Below are 17558 nucleotides of genomic sequence, written 5' to 3'. Positions count from 1 at the left end.
CTCGTGGGATTGATTTTGGAGAGAATATGGAATTAAACATTGTAATTTCCATTTGCTCCTTCTACTCCCTGCAACCCTACTGCTACCCCAGGGAGTCTTTATTAATGTTGCCAATTCTCCCATCCACTTTTCTAAAGCTTAGCGACTGTCCCAGGATTTTATGGTTTCTCATACCTTTCTAGGTAAAGTTTAAATTCTTTAGCTTAATCATTTATTATCTACATACTTCTCAAATTTCCATCATTTTCCTTTTCAAGTATTTGTACTTCCTTAGAACAGGTTTCTGTTTTCTAACTCCTACTTGGCCATATGCTAGTGTTCCTGCTTTTTCTAGCTGCAACTCATGTCAGTTTCCCTTTTCTTAATGGTTGTTGCACATCTGCTTCCAAGCCATCCACTTGGCTAGTGCTCTCAGAGTTTCTTGCTTCTTTCAGCTGCTCCCAGTGGGACATCCATCCTTTATTTGTGGTCTTTATATGGAATACAGTCCCATTGATAGAGTACTGTTGACAGATCTTGGCCATCAGTGGGGATGTAGTTAGGGGTAAGCTACAATTCCCTTATTTCCCCATTTCTTTATTTCTCACAGTACCACTACAGGTATGGCTGGATCAGTTGGAGAAAATAAAGGGAATTAAAGTACAGTAGAGAAACATTTAAAACCATGTCTAAATCCAAAATCTACCCCTACCCTCAACCTGGTCCAAGAGAAAGCATTCAAGAAGTTGAATCATCAGAGAGTGGCCCCTTGTATACTTCCTTTACTCTTTTGTACTCAAGACTGTACCTCTGAGTGCCCACTTCTACTTGCTGTGCACCTTTAGGATCGTCATCCTCTAGCCTCAGAACTGGTTTTAGTCCAGGGGTTACTTTCTTCAGCCAAATATTTTGACAAGTTTGAATCCTTTTGGCCACTGCCTGTCAACACTGTTCATGGTAGGTTTTGACACCCAAATCTTGCAGAGTATTCAGGAGTTTGTGTGATTTTTTTCTAAGTCTGATCACCTTTGAGGTCTTCCTACCAATGTAAACTTTAGAAATGCATTTGATTCTTTTAGTTATTTGTGGGTAACTCTTGAATCAGATACATGTTCACCATAAACCTGTCCCAAAGACCAACATTAAATTTCAGATGGAGTGTGGTCTGAACCAATAATACAAAGAGAAATATTTTCTTTAATGCCCTCAAAAGGATTGTCTCATAATGAAGACAGCACTTCACTTTATCATACATATACAGAGCATGATTTTTCTTTGTCTCTGACTGACCCCCTTATTCAAATGGAAATCCCTTGGCCTGTTTTAAAAAGAAAGAAGTCCATGACCAAGTCAGGGCAGCTTATTTGGTTGAGTAAAGATCCAACTAAAGCTGTTAAATCACCATGCATTGTAAAAGGTTAGATTAATTACTGTAAGGATAGCTATTGGCTAGCCTAATTGATGGTGGAGTTGAGGGTTTTTTTGTTGTTGTTGTTCTTTCTATTATACGTCTATTACCACTTGTCCTTTACCATCTTCCTCGAAAAGCTGTCAATGTCAAAAATGCCCTTTTGTGTACCTCTGGCAACCTAGCATAGCTCCATCATATTATTATACCACAATAATTGATTTACCTGTCTGTTTTCCTAGCACATGGAATTTAGTGAGTAATCAATAAATGTTTATTGAATGATAACTGAATCAGTAAAAGAAACTGGAATATGTTATATTCGAAAATTTACTCTTATTTCAGCAATTCCTTAATGATTAGGCATAAAATTTCATAGAGAGTTGGTTTATTTGCTAGTGATTAAAATCAGGTGCCTGCAGTTAAAATTTCTTTGTGTTGCAAATTAACTTTTGGATTATAAGCACTTTGATGAGGAGAAAAGGACCAGACAGCTGCTGAGGCCCCACTCACTCTTAGTATTTCCTCTCAGTGCTGGAGCTGTACTTTGTACAGCCTTCTGTCTTGGGGAAGAAGAAAGAAACCAAAGTAAAAGAGTATGCTCTGATAATCAGTCTCTTATCATCTAATTATGTCAGACAGTCGGGTGCTGCGTGTTGTGTTATTTATTTTACCTGTTTGCTCTTTTGACAAAAAGTTAGAGTAAGCCTTTTTACATGTAGGAAAGCCTCTTTTGGTGGTGTGAGTTCTGTTGAAAAATAGGAAATAAAAGTTACTGAGGAATGGAAGAAGAGAAATTTTCATTTTCTAATAAACTTGTAGATTTATGCATAAGTACACAGGGAATTTCTGAAGTATTTTAAAATTTATGTACTCTATGTAAAGCTTCTATATAAGAAGATTTAAAATCACCATGCACATTTAAATCTAAGGTGTTTGGCTTACTGTTGTCTATTACATATATATTTTTGGATATTTTAGAACACAGATCTTTTGAAGAAAAAGAAATAGTTGTTGGCAGAAATTTGTTTTCTTTTGTTAAAGAGGAGTTAATAAATGCCTATTTGTTTCATGATCAAACATATTATTTGACTTCTCTTATAGAAATTTCAAGAAATTGCTGAAAAAAATATGGAAAAATTGAACCGTATGGAGAAGTCACATGAGCAGTTGGTTCTTGAAAATTCACACTTCAAAAACTTGTTGTCACAGACTAAAAGGGAACAAACATCCTTGTTGGCGGCCTGTGCATTGATGTCTGGTGCCTTATATCCTCTCTATAGCCGATCATGTGCCTTATCTACACAGAGAGACTTCCTCCAGGAGCAGGTCAACACCTTTGAGTTGTTCAAATTGGAAGTTAGAACTCTAGCCCAGGCTTTGTCAACTGTAGAGGAAAAGAAGCAAGAGGAAGCCAAGATGAAGAAAAAACCCTTCAAAGGATTGATACGTGTGTTCCGGAAAGGTGTTATTGCAATTTTGGCAGCAAACAGATTCAAGACATTGGGCCAATCATGTGCCTCTCTTTTTACCTGGATGGAGAGTTTCAAAGAAGGCATAGGCATGTTAGTATGTACGGGAGAGCCCAAAGACAAGCATAAATTTCCAAGTAAGATAAATTGTGCTTCTTAAAATCTAAGTTGACTGTAAGTAACATAAAAGTGAATACGTTTGGCCATTATGCAGAAACTTTAAAAATTCATTTCACATGTCAAATCATGTAGCATAGTCCCTTACATGTGTAGATATGTATGTGTGTATGAATAAATGTTTTATCTATGTATAAATTAGGTTTTGATTTTTTTGTTGTAAACCTTAAAATATAAAGAAGGTAGCAAATACGTATAATTTCAACTTCATCTAGCTTTATTTTATTTGAATGCTCTTTTCGCAGTAAATTGAAGAGCTTATACAAGTGGTTTTCTAGTAAGTCAATCCAGAAACTCTACTCTATTTAAAATTAATTAGCAGTATATTTTCGCTTTCTTTGAATTAGTATAAAATGATCAGAGTTAAAAATCTATTGAATTGAATGAAAATGAGACAAATGTAAATTTTCCAGCTAACACTTTTTTAAATGCTTGACTATTCTGAGGAAACAGTAATTTCAATTTTTAACTTTAAAAAGCAAACAAGTAATATGAGTAGAGCCAAAGATTTCCTTTTCCCTCTATTTGTTATCAGTTAACCATTAGCTATATACATTAATTAATTAAAGTCAATAAAATCTAATTTCTTGTAGACTTTTTCACACTAGGTGAAGTTCTATGTATAAGTTTTGATCTACTTCTTAAATAGCTAAATATTGCTGTGAATTTTAAATATGGATTTTAATTAATTTTTGTAGCATCACATAATGGATTTTTTTCTATTTTTGCAGAACATCAAAAAGAGCAGTTACGTTGTTTGCAAGCTCTCAGCTGGCTCACCAGTTCTGACCTTCATGCTGCAATAATCAGTTCTATGGCTGAGTTACAGGAAGCTATTAGTAAAACAGGTATGGTTCCCTCTTTTATATCCTTACAAAATACATTTAAAAAGCAAATGTCCAGAAATGGTTTATGGTATAAATTCTAATAAACCTTCAAGGAAGAAAATGTATTTGTTCTTATCTTTCTTTTATTCAGGTATAGAGAGATTGCTAAATCTACATTTAGTAATATAGTGTATTAATGTAAATTTTGATGGATAATTTTGTCTTCATTTATGGGGAAATTAAATGACATTTCTTGGTGCGTATATCCACCTTTTTATTTTCCTTTGTGATCTGATTTTCCTATAGAAAGCTCATCATTAGCTTTTTTATTAGGTAATACTGGCCATGTTCTTTCAAATGTTTCAGTCTTCTGTTTCTGGCTATAAACTTAAGAAATTTAAGTAATAACTGGATCAGTAGAAAAATTTTCTCTCTCACTGGTGATGTGTCTTTATTTTTTCTGTTTAATTTTAAATAGAGTTAATTTGAATAGTAGGTATGAAACCACCTATAATCGATAATTTCCAAAGGTCTAAAATTCATTTATTTTTTTCATGACTCATGATTGTGTGACATGTTTGTGTGAAAGGTACAATGAAAACTAATTTCTCTATGCTAAAAGAATAACATACAGTTACCTACTAGTTAAGCTATGTCATTGGACTAATTATGGCCATTTCAGACACATTAATAGTAAAAAATATAATGGACTTGTTAATACCTGCCTGTATAATGAACTATTCTAAGTATTAATGAAATGATAAGTTGAGATGTAATTTTTTAGACAATTCTGCTAAATAAATATAAATCATTTATTTTGATTTCAAATATCTTAACCTAGGCTCTTGTAGTATGAAACTTATGATTCAAAGATTGTTTTTAGATTGTGGCCATTGATGTTGGTAAGGAATATGCAGCTTTAATGTATTGGCAAAATGCCAACGTACTGGATTTGGAGTCTGAAACAAAAGTCTAAATAAATGTATTTTAAGAATGTTGGTTTTGTAACTTCAAAGCAAAACTTTACATTCTTGACAGAACTTAGTAAGTTTTTGCATTTGGTTTAGTAAGCAGATGATTTGTGTTAGTCATATACTTTCTAGGTATGTAGACCTAAAAGTAGACTGGTTTCTTAAGCTGTAATCTTGTTTATATTATTACCTTATTTAATGCATTTTTCCCTTATCAGTGTGCTGTATACTTTAGGAGATAAAAATGTGACTTGATCTGGCCCTCTGAAAAACATACACAATGGTTGTGAGAATAAGAGTGACAACTCATGAACAGCTTTAGGCAGAATGAAATCAAGGATTGGATGAGGAAGAACAGATTTTAATCCATAGAAGGTGCAGCTAATGTGGGTTTGTGAGTACTGGGAAGGCTTCAGGGAGGAACTGGTGATCTAGTTTGGCCTAGAATGATAGTAAGTAAGAGAGGAGAGTTGGCATTCAGGTGCGGGGCATAGCTTAAGCAGAGATGCAGACGTGAGAATAAGCATAGAATGGAAAGAAGGGACATTAAAGAGGCGAGAATGTAAATCCATGCGTATCAGGCCTGGCCTCTAGATAAAATGTTTTTTCTATTATAACCATATTGAGAAATAATAAAGGAAAGGGTAGGTCATTGGCATGGAATCAGATTGTGGAAGATTTATAAAAGTAGGAGGCGATTTCTCCTGAGCACATTTTCTAAAGGTAGCTCCTTGTAATATTTTTAAGTTAAAATACTGACAAAATTCTTATTCAGGACCTGGTAAAAATACATGTCGATAAGACCTGTCAAGTAGTAGAGAGAGCAAGAGTGGTGTTTTTTAGTACTTGCCTACCTCCAGGAACAAAGCTGCTGTTGATGTTAGAACCTGTCGTGCCTCTAGCTGGAGGAAACAACAAGTTCAGAATGACTTGTTTGTAGGGAAGGCTTTAAATGTTGTTGGATAAGGAACGCTACTTAAGAGAAGAGAAAATGGTTGTTGCTTATAAGGGGAAAATAATTGGTGCATTAAAGTCCTGAAGAGTATTGGAAAGGATGTGGTTCAGGCAGATAGATAAGTATTACTGAACTAGTACAAAAATGATCCGTGTGGACTTTCTGCTGTAATGACTTGGCTAAGCTGGGCTTATCGAATAATTTTTTCAAAACATGATGAAGAGTTAATATATTATCTTTTCCAGGTAATGTGTTTTGATTTTAAGTCTATCCTAGTAGTAGAAATTTTGGATATTTTAGCAAAGAAGATAGGAAAATATTTTCAGACAAAGTATATGAGTGATTCTCAACAGATAATAGTAAGGGTAATAAATGTGAAGCATAACAACTTATATAGTCATGTGGAGTCTATAATTTAAGTGTATGGAAAACCTCATAGGTATTCATTATTCTATAGTAGAAAGAGCATTAACTTTGAACAAGGCAGATTTGATTTTGTATCCAACATTGCTAGTTATTAGTTGTGTGAAATTGGGCAAATTACTTAACTTTACTGGGCCTCACACTGTTTACCTAGAAGTGAAGATAGTATCTATCACCTTTCTGGTTGTTATGAGGATTTAATGAGATAATGTTTGTTCAACATTTTGTACATTACCTGCTATATAGTGGCTGTTAAAAAAACCCTAACCCTAACCCTTACCACCCATCTCACCATGAAAGTAGCATATAGCATTAATAAATGTGATTACATACATGTTTTCCTGTATACACTTTAGACTACTAGTTATTGTCTGTTTTAAAATTGCTGAAGTGCTGTACTGTGGAGGCAATGTAGGTGACTGAATGAAGCAACATATGGTTAAGCAGATATTCTGCCTGACTTTGAATACTGGTTCTGTGACATGGGCAAGCTATTTAAACTTTTTCTACCTCGGTTTATTTGTAAAATGGGAATTGTAAGTATTACTTATCTCAGAGTTGTTTGGAGAACTAAATGAGTTAATTTGTAAAGTGCTTAGAATGTCTTTGTTTACTACTTTACTACTTTTCCTAGTTCAAATATTGATCATTATTAAGAATTATTGTATTAACTAAATAATAATGAAGAGATTTGATAAAAATTTAGAATCAATCAAAATATACCAGTTTATCTTAAAATTTCAAGATGATTTACACATCATACATAGTTCTGACTTTTTAAAACAGTTTTGTTATAAAATAGTATACATACAAAAATCAAGAAGAAATTTCTTCCTCTGAATATAATGCATTATATGTTTGGGGGCATCACAGTTTGCTTCCTTTGTGACTAATAGAAGATCCCCACTTAAAGTAGGTTAATTATATAAGTTTTTTTCCTCCTAAATGATAGGAAGTTTGGAGGTAGGTAGAAACTCAGACTGTGTCTTTCTGTCTAGCCATCCTTAGTGGCTTCCTAGTTTTGAAGTGGTTACTCTACTTTCAGACATCAGGATTGTATTTGTGCAGGAAGGAGTCGGGAAGGACAAAATATGAGGCACATTGCTAGTGAGAATGAAAAATGATACAGCTGCTTTGGAAAAGTCTGGCAGTTCCCCAAAGTATTAGAAATAGAATTATCATATGAGACAGCAATTCCCCTCCTTTGTACATATCCAAGAGAAATGGAAACATACATGCATACAAAAACTTGTACATGGGAGTTCCAGTCAACATGGCAAAGTGGTAGGACCATGAGCTTGCCTCTCCTCACGACTACAATGAAACCACAACTAAATTCTAAACAACCATCGAAAAAAAACTGGAACCTAGCAAAAAAGATCTTCTGCAACTGAAAACATAAAGAAGGAACCACAGCAGGACGGTAGGAGGGGCGTGCTCGCGATATAATTGGGCCCAATACCCCCCGGGTGGGCGACCCACAGGCTAAAGATTTGTTAAGTCGCAGAGAACCTCCCACAGCACCATGTCAGGCTTCCCAGCTTGGGTCAGGGCATTGGGTTTTGAAGGCCAGAGGGGCTTGGCTCTGGGAGCCCCACGGGACTGAGGGAAACGGAGACACCATTCACTTGAGAAGCGAACACAGAATCTTGCGAGCACCAGGTCCAAGGGCAGAGGCAGTGATTTCGTAGGAACCTGGGCCAGACCTGCCTGCTGGATTTGGAGGGTCTCCTGGGGGACAATTGTGGCTCACTTAGGGGACATAAAAGCTGGTGGTGGACATTCTGGGAGTGTTAATCTACATGAGCTTTCCTGGAGGCTGACGTCCTGATTGGATCATTAGCACCAAGACCTAGCCCACCCACAGCCTGTAGGGAAATCTCAGGCCAAAAACATACAGGGTGGGAACATGGCCCCATCCATCATCAGACTTTCTAAGCCACAAAGGCCTCTAGACACAGCCCTACCCACCAGAGGTCCAGGACCAAGCTTCACCCAGCAGTGGGCAGGCTCTGGCTCCTCCTGACAGGAAACCTGCCTCATCCACCAGGGGCAGATACTAGAAATAAGAAAACAATAGACCCAAAACCTGTGGAAGGAATCCACAAACACATAGAAAGATAGACGATATGAGGCAGCAAAGGAATATATCCCAGGCCAAGGCACAAGATAAAATCCCAGAAGAAGAAATAAGTGATGAGGAGATAGGTAATTTATCTGAGAAAGAGTTTAAAGTAATGATGGCCAAGATGTTCGTGGACTCAAGAAGAGTAAGAATGCACAGAGTGAATTTAGCAAAGAGTTGGAAAATACAAAGAATGTCTAACAGAGTTGAAGAATAAAATCACTGAAATGAACAATACACTAGAAGAAACCAAGAATAGACTAAATGAGGCAGAAGAACAGATCAGTGGGCTAGAAGACAGATTAGTGGAAATCACTTCTTCAGAATAGAAAAAAGAATAAAAAAGGAATGAGGATGGTTTAAGAGAACTCTGGGATAACATGAAGTGCTCTAATATTCACATTATAGGGGTCCCAAAAAGAGAAGAGAGAGAGAAAGGATCTGAGAAGATTTTTGGAGAGATAATAAGCAAAAACTTCCCCAACTTGGGAAAGGAAATAGTCAACCCAAGTCCTGGAAGCACAGAGAGTACCACACAGGATCAACCCAAAGAGGAACACACCAAGGCACATAGTCATCAAATTGACAACAATTAAGGATAAGGAGAAAATATTAAAATTAGCAAGAGAAAAGCAACGAATAACATACAAGGGAACTACCATAAGGTTATCAGCTGATTTTTTAGCAGAAACTCTACAGGCCAGAAGGGAGTGGCATGATATATTTAAAGTGATGCAAGGGGGAAACTTACAATCAAGAATACTCTATCCAGCAAGGCTCTTGTTCAGACTTGATGGAGAAATCAAATGCTTCACAGATAAACAAAAGCTAGATTTCAGCACCACCAAACCAGCTTTACAACAGATGTTAAAGGACCTTCTCTAGTCATCAAACCGTAAGAAAAGAGAACAAAAAGAAGAAAGAGGAAAAAAAAAGAGACCTACAAAAGATTGCTTTGGCTGTTCAGGGACTTTTGTGGTTCCTTATACATTTTGGAATTGTTCTAGTTCTGTAAGGAATGTCATGAGTATTTTGACAGGGGTTGGGTTGGATCTATGGATTGCTTTGGGTAGTTTGGCCATTTTGATAGTGTTGATTCTTCCAATCCAAGAGGACAAGAAATCTTCCCATTTCTTTGTGTCCTTTTGGTTTTCAGAGTATAGGTAACCTCCTTGGTTAAGTATATTTCTAGTTGTTTTGTTGTTTTTGATGTAATGGAAATGTCTATGCCAGTTATAAAATTCTGGTTTTTGAAGTGAAAAAAAAAAGGAAGGAAGGGCCGCAAAGGGCAAAATATCCTTCTTTTTATGGGTGAGTTGTATTCCAGTGTGTGTGTGTGTGTATATATGTGTGTGTATATATATATATATATATATACACACACATATATATACTGCATCTCCATTATCTATTCAATTATTGATGTGCACTTAGGATGCTTCCATATCTTGGCAATTATAAATAATGTTGCTGTTAATAGCAGGGTGTATGTATCTTTTTGAATTAATTCTTATTTTGCAGTTGGCTTTATTCCTTTGATAACTATGTAAGTTTAAAAAGCTAAAGCTCTAAACATTCTTAGAAACAATGAACAGTACATGCATGTAAATTAAAAAATATGTGTGCAGTAAAAAAAAAAGACCTATCAAGCCATGAAAGACATAGAAGAAACTTAAAAGACATATTACTAAATGAAAGAAGCCAGTCTGAAAAGGCTACAAACTGTACGATTCCAACCAAATGACTTCTGGAAAAGGCAAAGCTATAGAAACAGTAAAAAGATTGTGGTTTCCAGGGGTTTGGGGAGAGTGAGAGAGGGAGGAATGAATAGATGGAGCACAGGGGCAATGAAATTATTCTGTATGATACTATAGTGGTGGCTACGTGTCATTATGCACTTGTCAAACCTGTAGAACGTACAACATCAAGAATAAACCCTAATGTAAACTATGGACTTTGGTTGATAATAATGTGCCCATGTTGGTTCATCGATTGTACCAAATATGCCACACTGATGAGGGATGTTGAGGGTAGGGGAGTATATATGTGTGGGTGGGGAGGACTGTGTAGGAACTCTGTATTTTCTGCTCAATTCTACTGTAAACCTGAAACTGCTCTAAAGAAGTAAAGTCTATCAAAAAAAAAAAAAAGGATTGGTTGGGGGAGGGGATTTAGCTCAGTGGTAAAAATGCATGCTTATCATGTATGAGGTCCTGGGTTCAATTTCCTCAAATAAAAATAAATAAATACACATTAAAAAACAACTTGTGCATTAATGTTCTTTGCAGTATAATGCATGATAGTCAAGAACTGGAAACCCAAACGTCCATCAACTGATGAATGGATAATGGACAGATATCCAAATTATAAAATATTTTTGGGCCATAGAAAGGAATGATACTTGCTGCAACATGGAATGAACCTTTAAAACATTATGCTATGTTAAAGAAGCTAGTCACAAAAGATCACATGTCGTATGACTCCATTTACTTGAAATATCTAGATTAGGCAAATCTAGAGACAGAAAGTACATAAGGGGTTGCTTAAGGCTGTGAGGGAGTTGGGTGTTACGGGAAGTGGCTGCTAATAGATATGGAGTTTCTTTTGAGGGTGATTAAATTTTTACAAAATTGCATGTGGTAATGGTTGCATAATTCTGAGTATATTAAACCATTGACTTGTATACTTTAAATGGGTAAATTGTATTGTGTGTGAACTATATCTCAAGAAAGCTGTTAAAAATGTGAAGTCCTGTTGCTGCTGAATATATCTCTTTATATTAGGAAGGCAAAAGCTTTCCAAAAAGCCTCCCCAGCAGGCTTTTTCTGTTGTTTCATTGGCCCAAACTGGATTACATGGTTATCCTTAGATTGGCTACCTGGAGACTGGCAGAAGAGAAGGAAGAGTGCGTGGATGGATTGAATCAGTTAATCAACATCTGCAGTAGAGAAAAATCAGTTTTTTTTTAATTAGTTGCATTTTTACTGCCTCTGTTATAAAAGAAAACTGGTCAATTCAGAAAACTTGGGAAAAAATAAATCAGAGAACAGCAATAACAAAAACAAAGTTGTTTTCCTATCATGTAGGGATAGTTACTGTTAACATTTTTGTATTTTCTTATGTGTTCCTCCAATTGTTTCATTCCTCTTTCTCCCTCTCTATCCATTCACCTACCCCTCCTCCCTTCCTTCTTTCCTCCTTTCCTCCCTGTCTCCCGTTCTACCTTCCTTCTCTCCTTCTTCCACGCATGCATCCATCCACTAACAGAATTAACAAATGATATCAATGATATCATAGGCTACATACTGTTTAATATCTTCATTTAAAAATTATTTAGAAATAACCTCGAACTTAGGGAAAAGTTGCAAGTGCACAACAGAGAACTCTTTTTGCTGAATGATTTGAGAGCAAGTTGCTCACGTGATGCACCATCACTCCCTAGTATTTTAATGTGTATTTCAAACAAAGGGCATTCTTCTGTATCACCAGAATGTAACAACCAATATCAGGAAACCAGCACGGTATGTTTAATTCAGACTTCATTTAATTTCCCCTCGTTGTCCCAACCATGTCTTTTTTAGAAAGAGGATCTGGTTTAGAAATATGTGTGCATTTATTCATATTTCTTTTGTTTTCCTCAGTGTGAGGGAGTTCCTCAGTCTTTCCTTGGCCATCATGACCTTAAAGATTACAGGCCCATTATTTGTAGAATACCCTTTAATTTTGATTTGTTTGATGTTTCCTCATGATCAGATTTAGCTTAATCATTTTCAACAAGAGTATCTCGAAAGTGATGCTGTTCTTTGCTTATGATATACTGTCATAACTATAGTGTTCTTAAAAAACATACTTTTTGAGAATTTTTCTCTATTTCTGTTGATATTCTTCTACAGAATGATTATAATGTCAGGGTAATATTTATCAGTTGGGCATTCTATTTAACCAATTAACAATAGGATGTTTTCATCATAAGACAAGTATCAAGAATATCAGTTCAGCTTTGATTTGTAGTTAATTCCTTGTCCCTTGAATCATCTAATACTATGAGCAGTATCTTAATTCTTTCAGCCATGTGGGAAACTGAAATGGCAAAATCTTGGAAAGTCTATTTAGGAAATCTGAAAATTCTGAATTGAAAGAATATTGCTTAGAATTGTGTTTGTTCTCTGTTCCTTCTTTCTGCTTCTTTTTCTTTTTGAAGAACTTGTTGAAAATTTAAATCATGTTACTTGTCAGGACTACATACTGATAGCATCACTGTCACTTTTCTTTTTAGCTCCAGGAAAACTTGTACATGTATGCCAATACCAAGTAGTAGCTTTTAATATATTAAATAGTAGCTGTTGCTTCTCCTATTATCGTTGTTCCAAGGTTAAAAAAAAATCAATGTTACTCTTTAAAAATTAGGTTCTTATCTTTTTAGAATAAGTTCTGAATTGTACACATACTATTTAGGAGAGAAAATTTTAAAATTGTCTAGGAGAGAAAATGAAACATGCTGGATACTTAGTGGAATATGGATTAAGAACCAGGACTCTAGATTTGAATATGAGTTTTACAGCTTATTATGTGTGCGATGTTGGGAAAATCAACTCCTTTTTCAGCCTCAGTATCATTTATCTGTAAAATTTGGCTAAGAGAAGTTGCTAGCTCATAGGGTGATTTGAAGTAAGTGTAACTTTCTTAGCCAAGTGCCTTGTATGTGTAATTGCCCAATAAATACTGTTTTTCTCTCTTTTTTTATCTGCTGGTATCTCAGTGGAACCTCTGTATTACTTTATATTTTTTCATGAAACTGGAAGTTCAATAGTATTATCTTAAATTCACTGCTAGGAAATTGAGATGGTTGCTAAAGGTAGTTTCCCCTACTGCCTTCTTAAACTTTGACGATATATTTCCAGGCAGTGGGCAAAGACCCCAGTTTCTATATTGCCTCTATAAATACTGGACAGGTGGCAACCTTCTTGCTTTCATTAAAGTGTTTGCCCACTTGAGATAAATTACCTCTTCCAGGTATCCAAATGGTGTGCCTGCAAGAGATCATTTACCTCAAACAGGGGAGAATGTTACTTTCACCAAAGGGCTGGGATATCAATCATTATGGGAATAGACTAAAGAACTCTATAGATAGCTCGACATTCTCATATTACTGGTTCAGACTAAATTTCTCAAGATGGCAACAAATGTGCTGGTTTGCTTTGAAATACTTCTGAACAGTATAGGAGTAGATGATTATGAATAGAATGTACATACGTTTTGTTACACATTTACCCGTTTCAGTTATAATTGAGTCTTAATTATCTAGAAGATAGATGACCCAAATATACATGCCCTTGCTCCTACTACTCAGAACTGTCTTTCACTGTATACTTTGAGTTAACTCTGTAGAGGTCATAGCAACTCTTTATGGCAAAACTCAGAAATCTAGGTTGTATTTGGCGTGACAGAGAGGTTTCATATTAGGAAGTTCAAAGCAGAAAGTAAAGATATTTATATTAATCAGTAGTTGTTGGTATATAGTTTAAAACTTTAAGGCTTTGTTGAATCCTCATAAATAGTAAAAAGAGACTTGCTACTCCAAGTGTGGTTGTGGACCAGCAGCATGGCATTAATGATCTCAGACTCCACTCCAGAGCTACTTGCCCAGAATCTGCATTTTAACAAGATGACATATGAGAAGAAGTAATTTAGAGAGTTCTGTTATTCACATAATTTCACCCGTATCTGAAATTAAAACAAGTGCAATCGGACTATGAATCATTTTGGTACTTGAGCTACTAGTGTCTATTTTGGGGGAAGCCACATTTAACTTATTGAATGTTCTTTTATCTTGTAACTTTAAAAATTATTATTTTTGCATTTTACCGTATTTTTAAACACTTTATTCTGAGAATTTTCAAGCCTATAAAAATTTGAAAGAATTTTATGGTGAACAGCTATTTTGATTTTCAAATTAAAATTTACTTGCCCATCATTCTAAGAACAATTTTTCAATGGATAAGTTATCCTTGGAAGTGTTCATGACTGTGTAAAATTCCAGTGTCAGAAATTTCATAGGATATATTTATTTGTTAAAGTAATATATAAAATCAAAATTATTCTAAGAAATGTATTTGAAACTTTAACATATTTTGCAACTTGTAGGTAGTCTGTCAAACTTTTAAGAGCCTGAAGACCCTTTTTCTTAGAAGGTTTGGTTGGTTATCCAGATACTATAATAAATCAATATAATTATTTTTTCAGGAATTTCTAAGAGAACAGAAGGAAAAAATTCCTCTCAAATCTATACTAAAATAATGCATGTGTTTTTAAAAATAATTGCAACCCCCACCTTGTTCCAGAACAAAAACTGTGGCAGCTTACATTGTAAACTATAAGGTAGCTTCTATAATCTCCCTATCCAAGAGTATGATTAATATTTGTGTGTACGTCTTTCAGGTTGTTTTGTGTGTATTTCAATGTCACTGGGTCATTCTGTATATCATTTTTCATTATTCTTTTTTCTCACTTATTTCAAATGGCTATAATAATTGTACCATCTTACTGGCTATTGTGAGGGTTTAAAGGAGTTATTGCATATGGGCAGTGCTTAGTCTGTCACAGGTCTTTGTATCAGCAGCAGCATTGTTCCTCATTTCTTCCTTTATGAATCAGCTCTTTAGCTAGTATACAAGACCCTTCTTGATCTGATTTTCATTTATTTGTACATTCTCACTTCCCTGTACCCTCATTAATAAACCTGTAACTTAGCTAAGCCGAGCTTTTTCTTGTTGCCCAGAAGTGAGATGCTCTCTTAATGTCTCCAATTATATGGAGCAAACTGTTTTTTTGCTACCAGACCTTAAGAGGAATTTATTACATGGACTATCATATTGGAAATATTGAATAACATCACAATTTATATCTTTAAAAGCTACTTCATAGAAGATGCGGAAGTTTTTTTCTTGTGAGCGTTACTCATACTCATCTTCAGTGAAAACTGAGAACATATTCTGTTATAGTTCTCTAAGTGGAGTAGTCCAGGTAGGCAGGTTTCTTATTATTTAAGTTGGCACAGAAGTAGAGGCTCAAGGGTATAGATTTATGATTCAGCAGTATATTCTTCGAAAAGGGGTCTCTAAATTTGGAGTTCACAGAACCATCCCAAAAAGGTCCATGGATGGAATTTGGAGGGGGGTGCAGGGTGGGTCTGTGGATTTGGATGGAAAAAAATTACATCTTGTTTCATTAATCATTAGTGAACTTTGACACTTCCTTCAGTTAGGAATGGTGATGACAGACCAAGGTAATATCAATGGCATGGTGATTTTGTTACTAATAGAGATCGTTGATGTTTTCATCTTGTAATATAGTTGTTTCAGCTGTCTCCAGATATAGTTTATGCTCATCTTTACTGATCAGTCATCATGAGACTCATCACATACATGGTGTGTGATCAGTCTTCTGTGTACACATGTGCAATGTAACTGGCCAAGTATCAGGACAACTCTGCACCTGGTAGTTGTTCATTCATCCAGCTGAGCTCTTGAGTTCTTCATGTCTGGGTTGTTTTTCAGTATTCCCTAAATACAAAATGCTCTGTTATTTCTTTGAGAGAGCAACCTGCAGGCATCTGGAAACACTTCAGAACCCTTTCAAAAGAGTCACTAAATTTCTTTCTATCTTCATAACCTCAAATTTGAACCGTAGATTCAGATTCTTTCTGATGTAAATTGTATTGAGTAGGTTGATCTAGCCAAAGATGAACTGACTGACTTTTGAACAAAAAAGCTTTCCACAGTAGGTTGTGAATTTAAAAGCCTTGGAGAATTCGGGTATTTTTTTGAGGGAAGCTTACCTCTACCTTGTAAAGTGAAGCTTTAATTACATTTGCAGCAGTATATATTCGTGAATAAGGATTTTCATCACTTTTAACTATAAAAAAATTTGATGTTCAACATGACATGTATGTTACCTTAGTAAAGATAACCTCCTAGTTTAATGCTATTAGTTTCATTAAGCAACAAGTTTCACCATGCCATGCCTTTAGAAAAATTAATTTTAGTCTGTATTTAAAATGTATTGTTTTACACTTAATACATTTATAATTAAAATAGTTTGGTAACTACATTTCAGTAAAATTTGCTTCCTTTGTAATCCTATGTGTTTTGACTCATGCATTTGGAAGTATTATTCTGAGAAGGGGATCCCAGGCTACCAAAAGTGTTCATAGGACAAAAATGACCAAGAACCCTTGCTTTAGATAATTCCTCCCGCGAATAATCACTTGTCTAAGTCAGGATGCTTTGGGCTGGTCCTGTTATTAGGCATTTATGTCTATAGTATTATTGATAAATAATACTGATAGAAACAAGAGATATTGATTCTTAATTAGTGTTATAGGTGTTACAAGGTGCCTAACTGTGCCTTTATCCCCATGAGTTGCTCTACAGCTAGCTGTTTAATGAATGAATGAGGAAAGGCATTTGCACAGTGCTTTTTAAAATAGTTTTGTTATTTCTGTAAAAGCACTTGTGCTTGGTGTAAAAACCTCACGCAGTACAGAAACCTGCACAGAAGAAATAAAAACCACCCAAAAGGCCATCCCCAGTCATTCTTAACACTTTGATGATTTCTACAAATCTTCTAGACATGTGTAAAAGACATGTGTACACACAGACACACCCAGTTTTATATTAGGGAATCATACAGTCATGCCTCACGATATTTTCATTCTCCTCACCGGGTAAGACACGTCTTTCCATGTCAGTAAGGCAGGTGTGTGTCATTTACTGTATTTGGTCACATACTGTTCCACTCTGTGGAGTATAGTTTGCTCTGAGAATTCCCTATTGACGGTATTGACATTTTTCTTTTCTTTTCTTTCTTTTTTCTCTTTCTCTCTCTCTCTCTCTTTTTTCTATTTTAAGCAATGCTGTAATAAACTATGCTGTAATTAATAGGTTGTACATAAAATCATTTTACACTTGTACAGCTATTTCCTTGGCTAAATTCCTGAGAAACGACTTTGCACAATTTATATTTGGAAAGTATTGCCAATCTGCCTTTCATAAAAAAAGCTGCTTTACGTTACATTCCTATGAACAGTACTGAGATTTCTGGTTTCCTCATATTGTCTTTGACACATGAAGTGTTGGCAGTCTTTTTCATCTTTATTGATTTGAAAGGCAAAGTAAACTATATTATTCTTTATTTGCCTTTTCTATTGTTAGGTTCCTTAT

At 35.2% G+C, this 17558-nt stretch overlaps 1 protein-coding gene across 8 annotated transcripts in view; it reads left to right on the top strand.

Moving 5' to 3' along the window:
• CCDC171 (coiled-coil domain containing 171) overlaps positions 1-17558 on the top strand; it is a 273454-nt gene that overhangs the window by 123740 nt on the left and 132156 nt on the right. For all 8 annotated transcript variants that reach the window (XR_012071926.1, XM_072959382.1, XM_072959385.1 and 5 more), the window contains 2 exons: positions 2492-2996; positions 3768-3884. Coding sequence is in view for 7 of the 8 variants with exons in the window: in XM_072959382.1 (XP_072815483.1) it covers positions 2492-2996; positions 3768-3884 (622 nt within the window). In the remaining variant the exon portion in view is untranslated. The remainder of the gene's footprint in view (positions 1-2491; positions 2997-3767; positions 3885-17558) is intronic.

This window comes from Vicugna pacos, chromosome 4, assembly GCF_048564905.1.
Source record: "Vicugna pacos chromosome 4, VicPac4, whole genome shotgun sequence".
In the NCBI taxonomy this organism is placed as follows: Eukaryota; Metazoa; Chordata; class Mammalia; order Artiodactyla; family Camelidae; genus Vicugna; species Vicugna pacos.
This window is presented reverse-complemented; position numbering and strand designations above follow the sequence as displayed.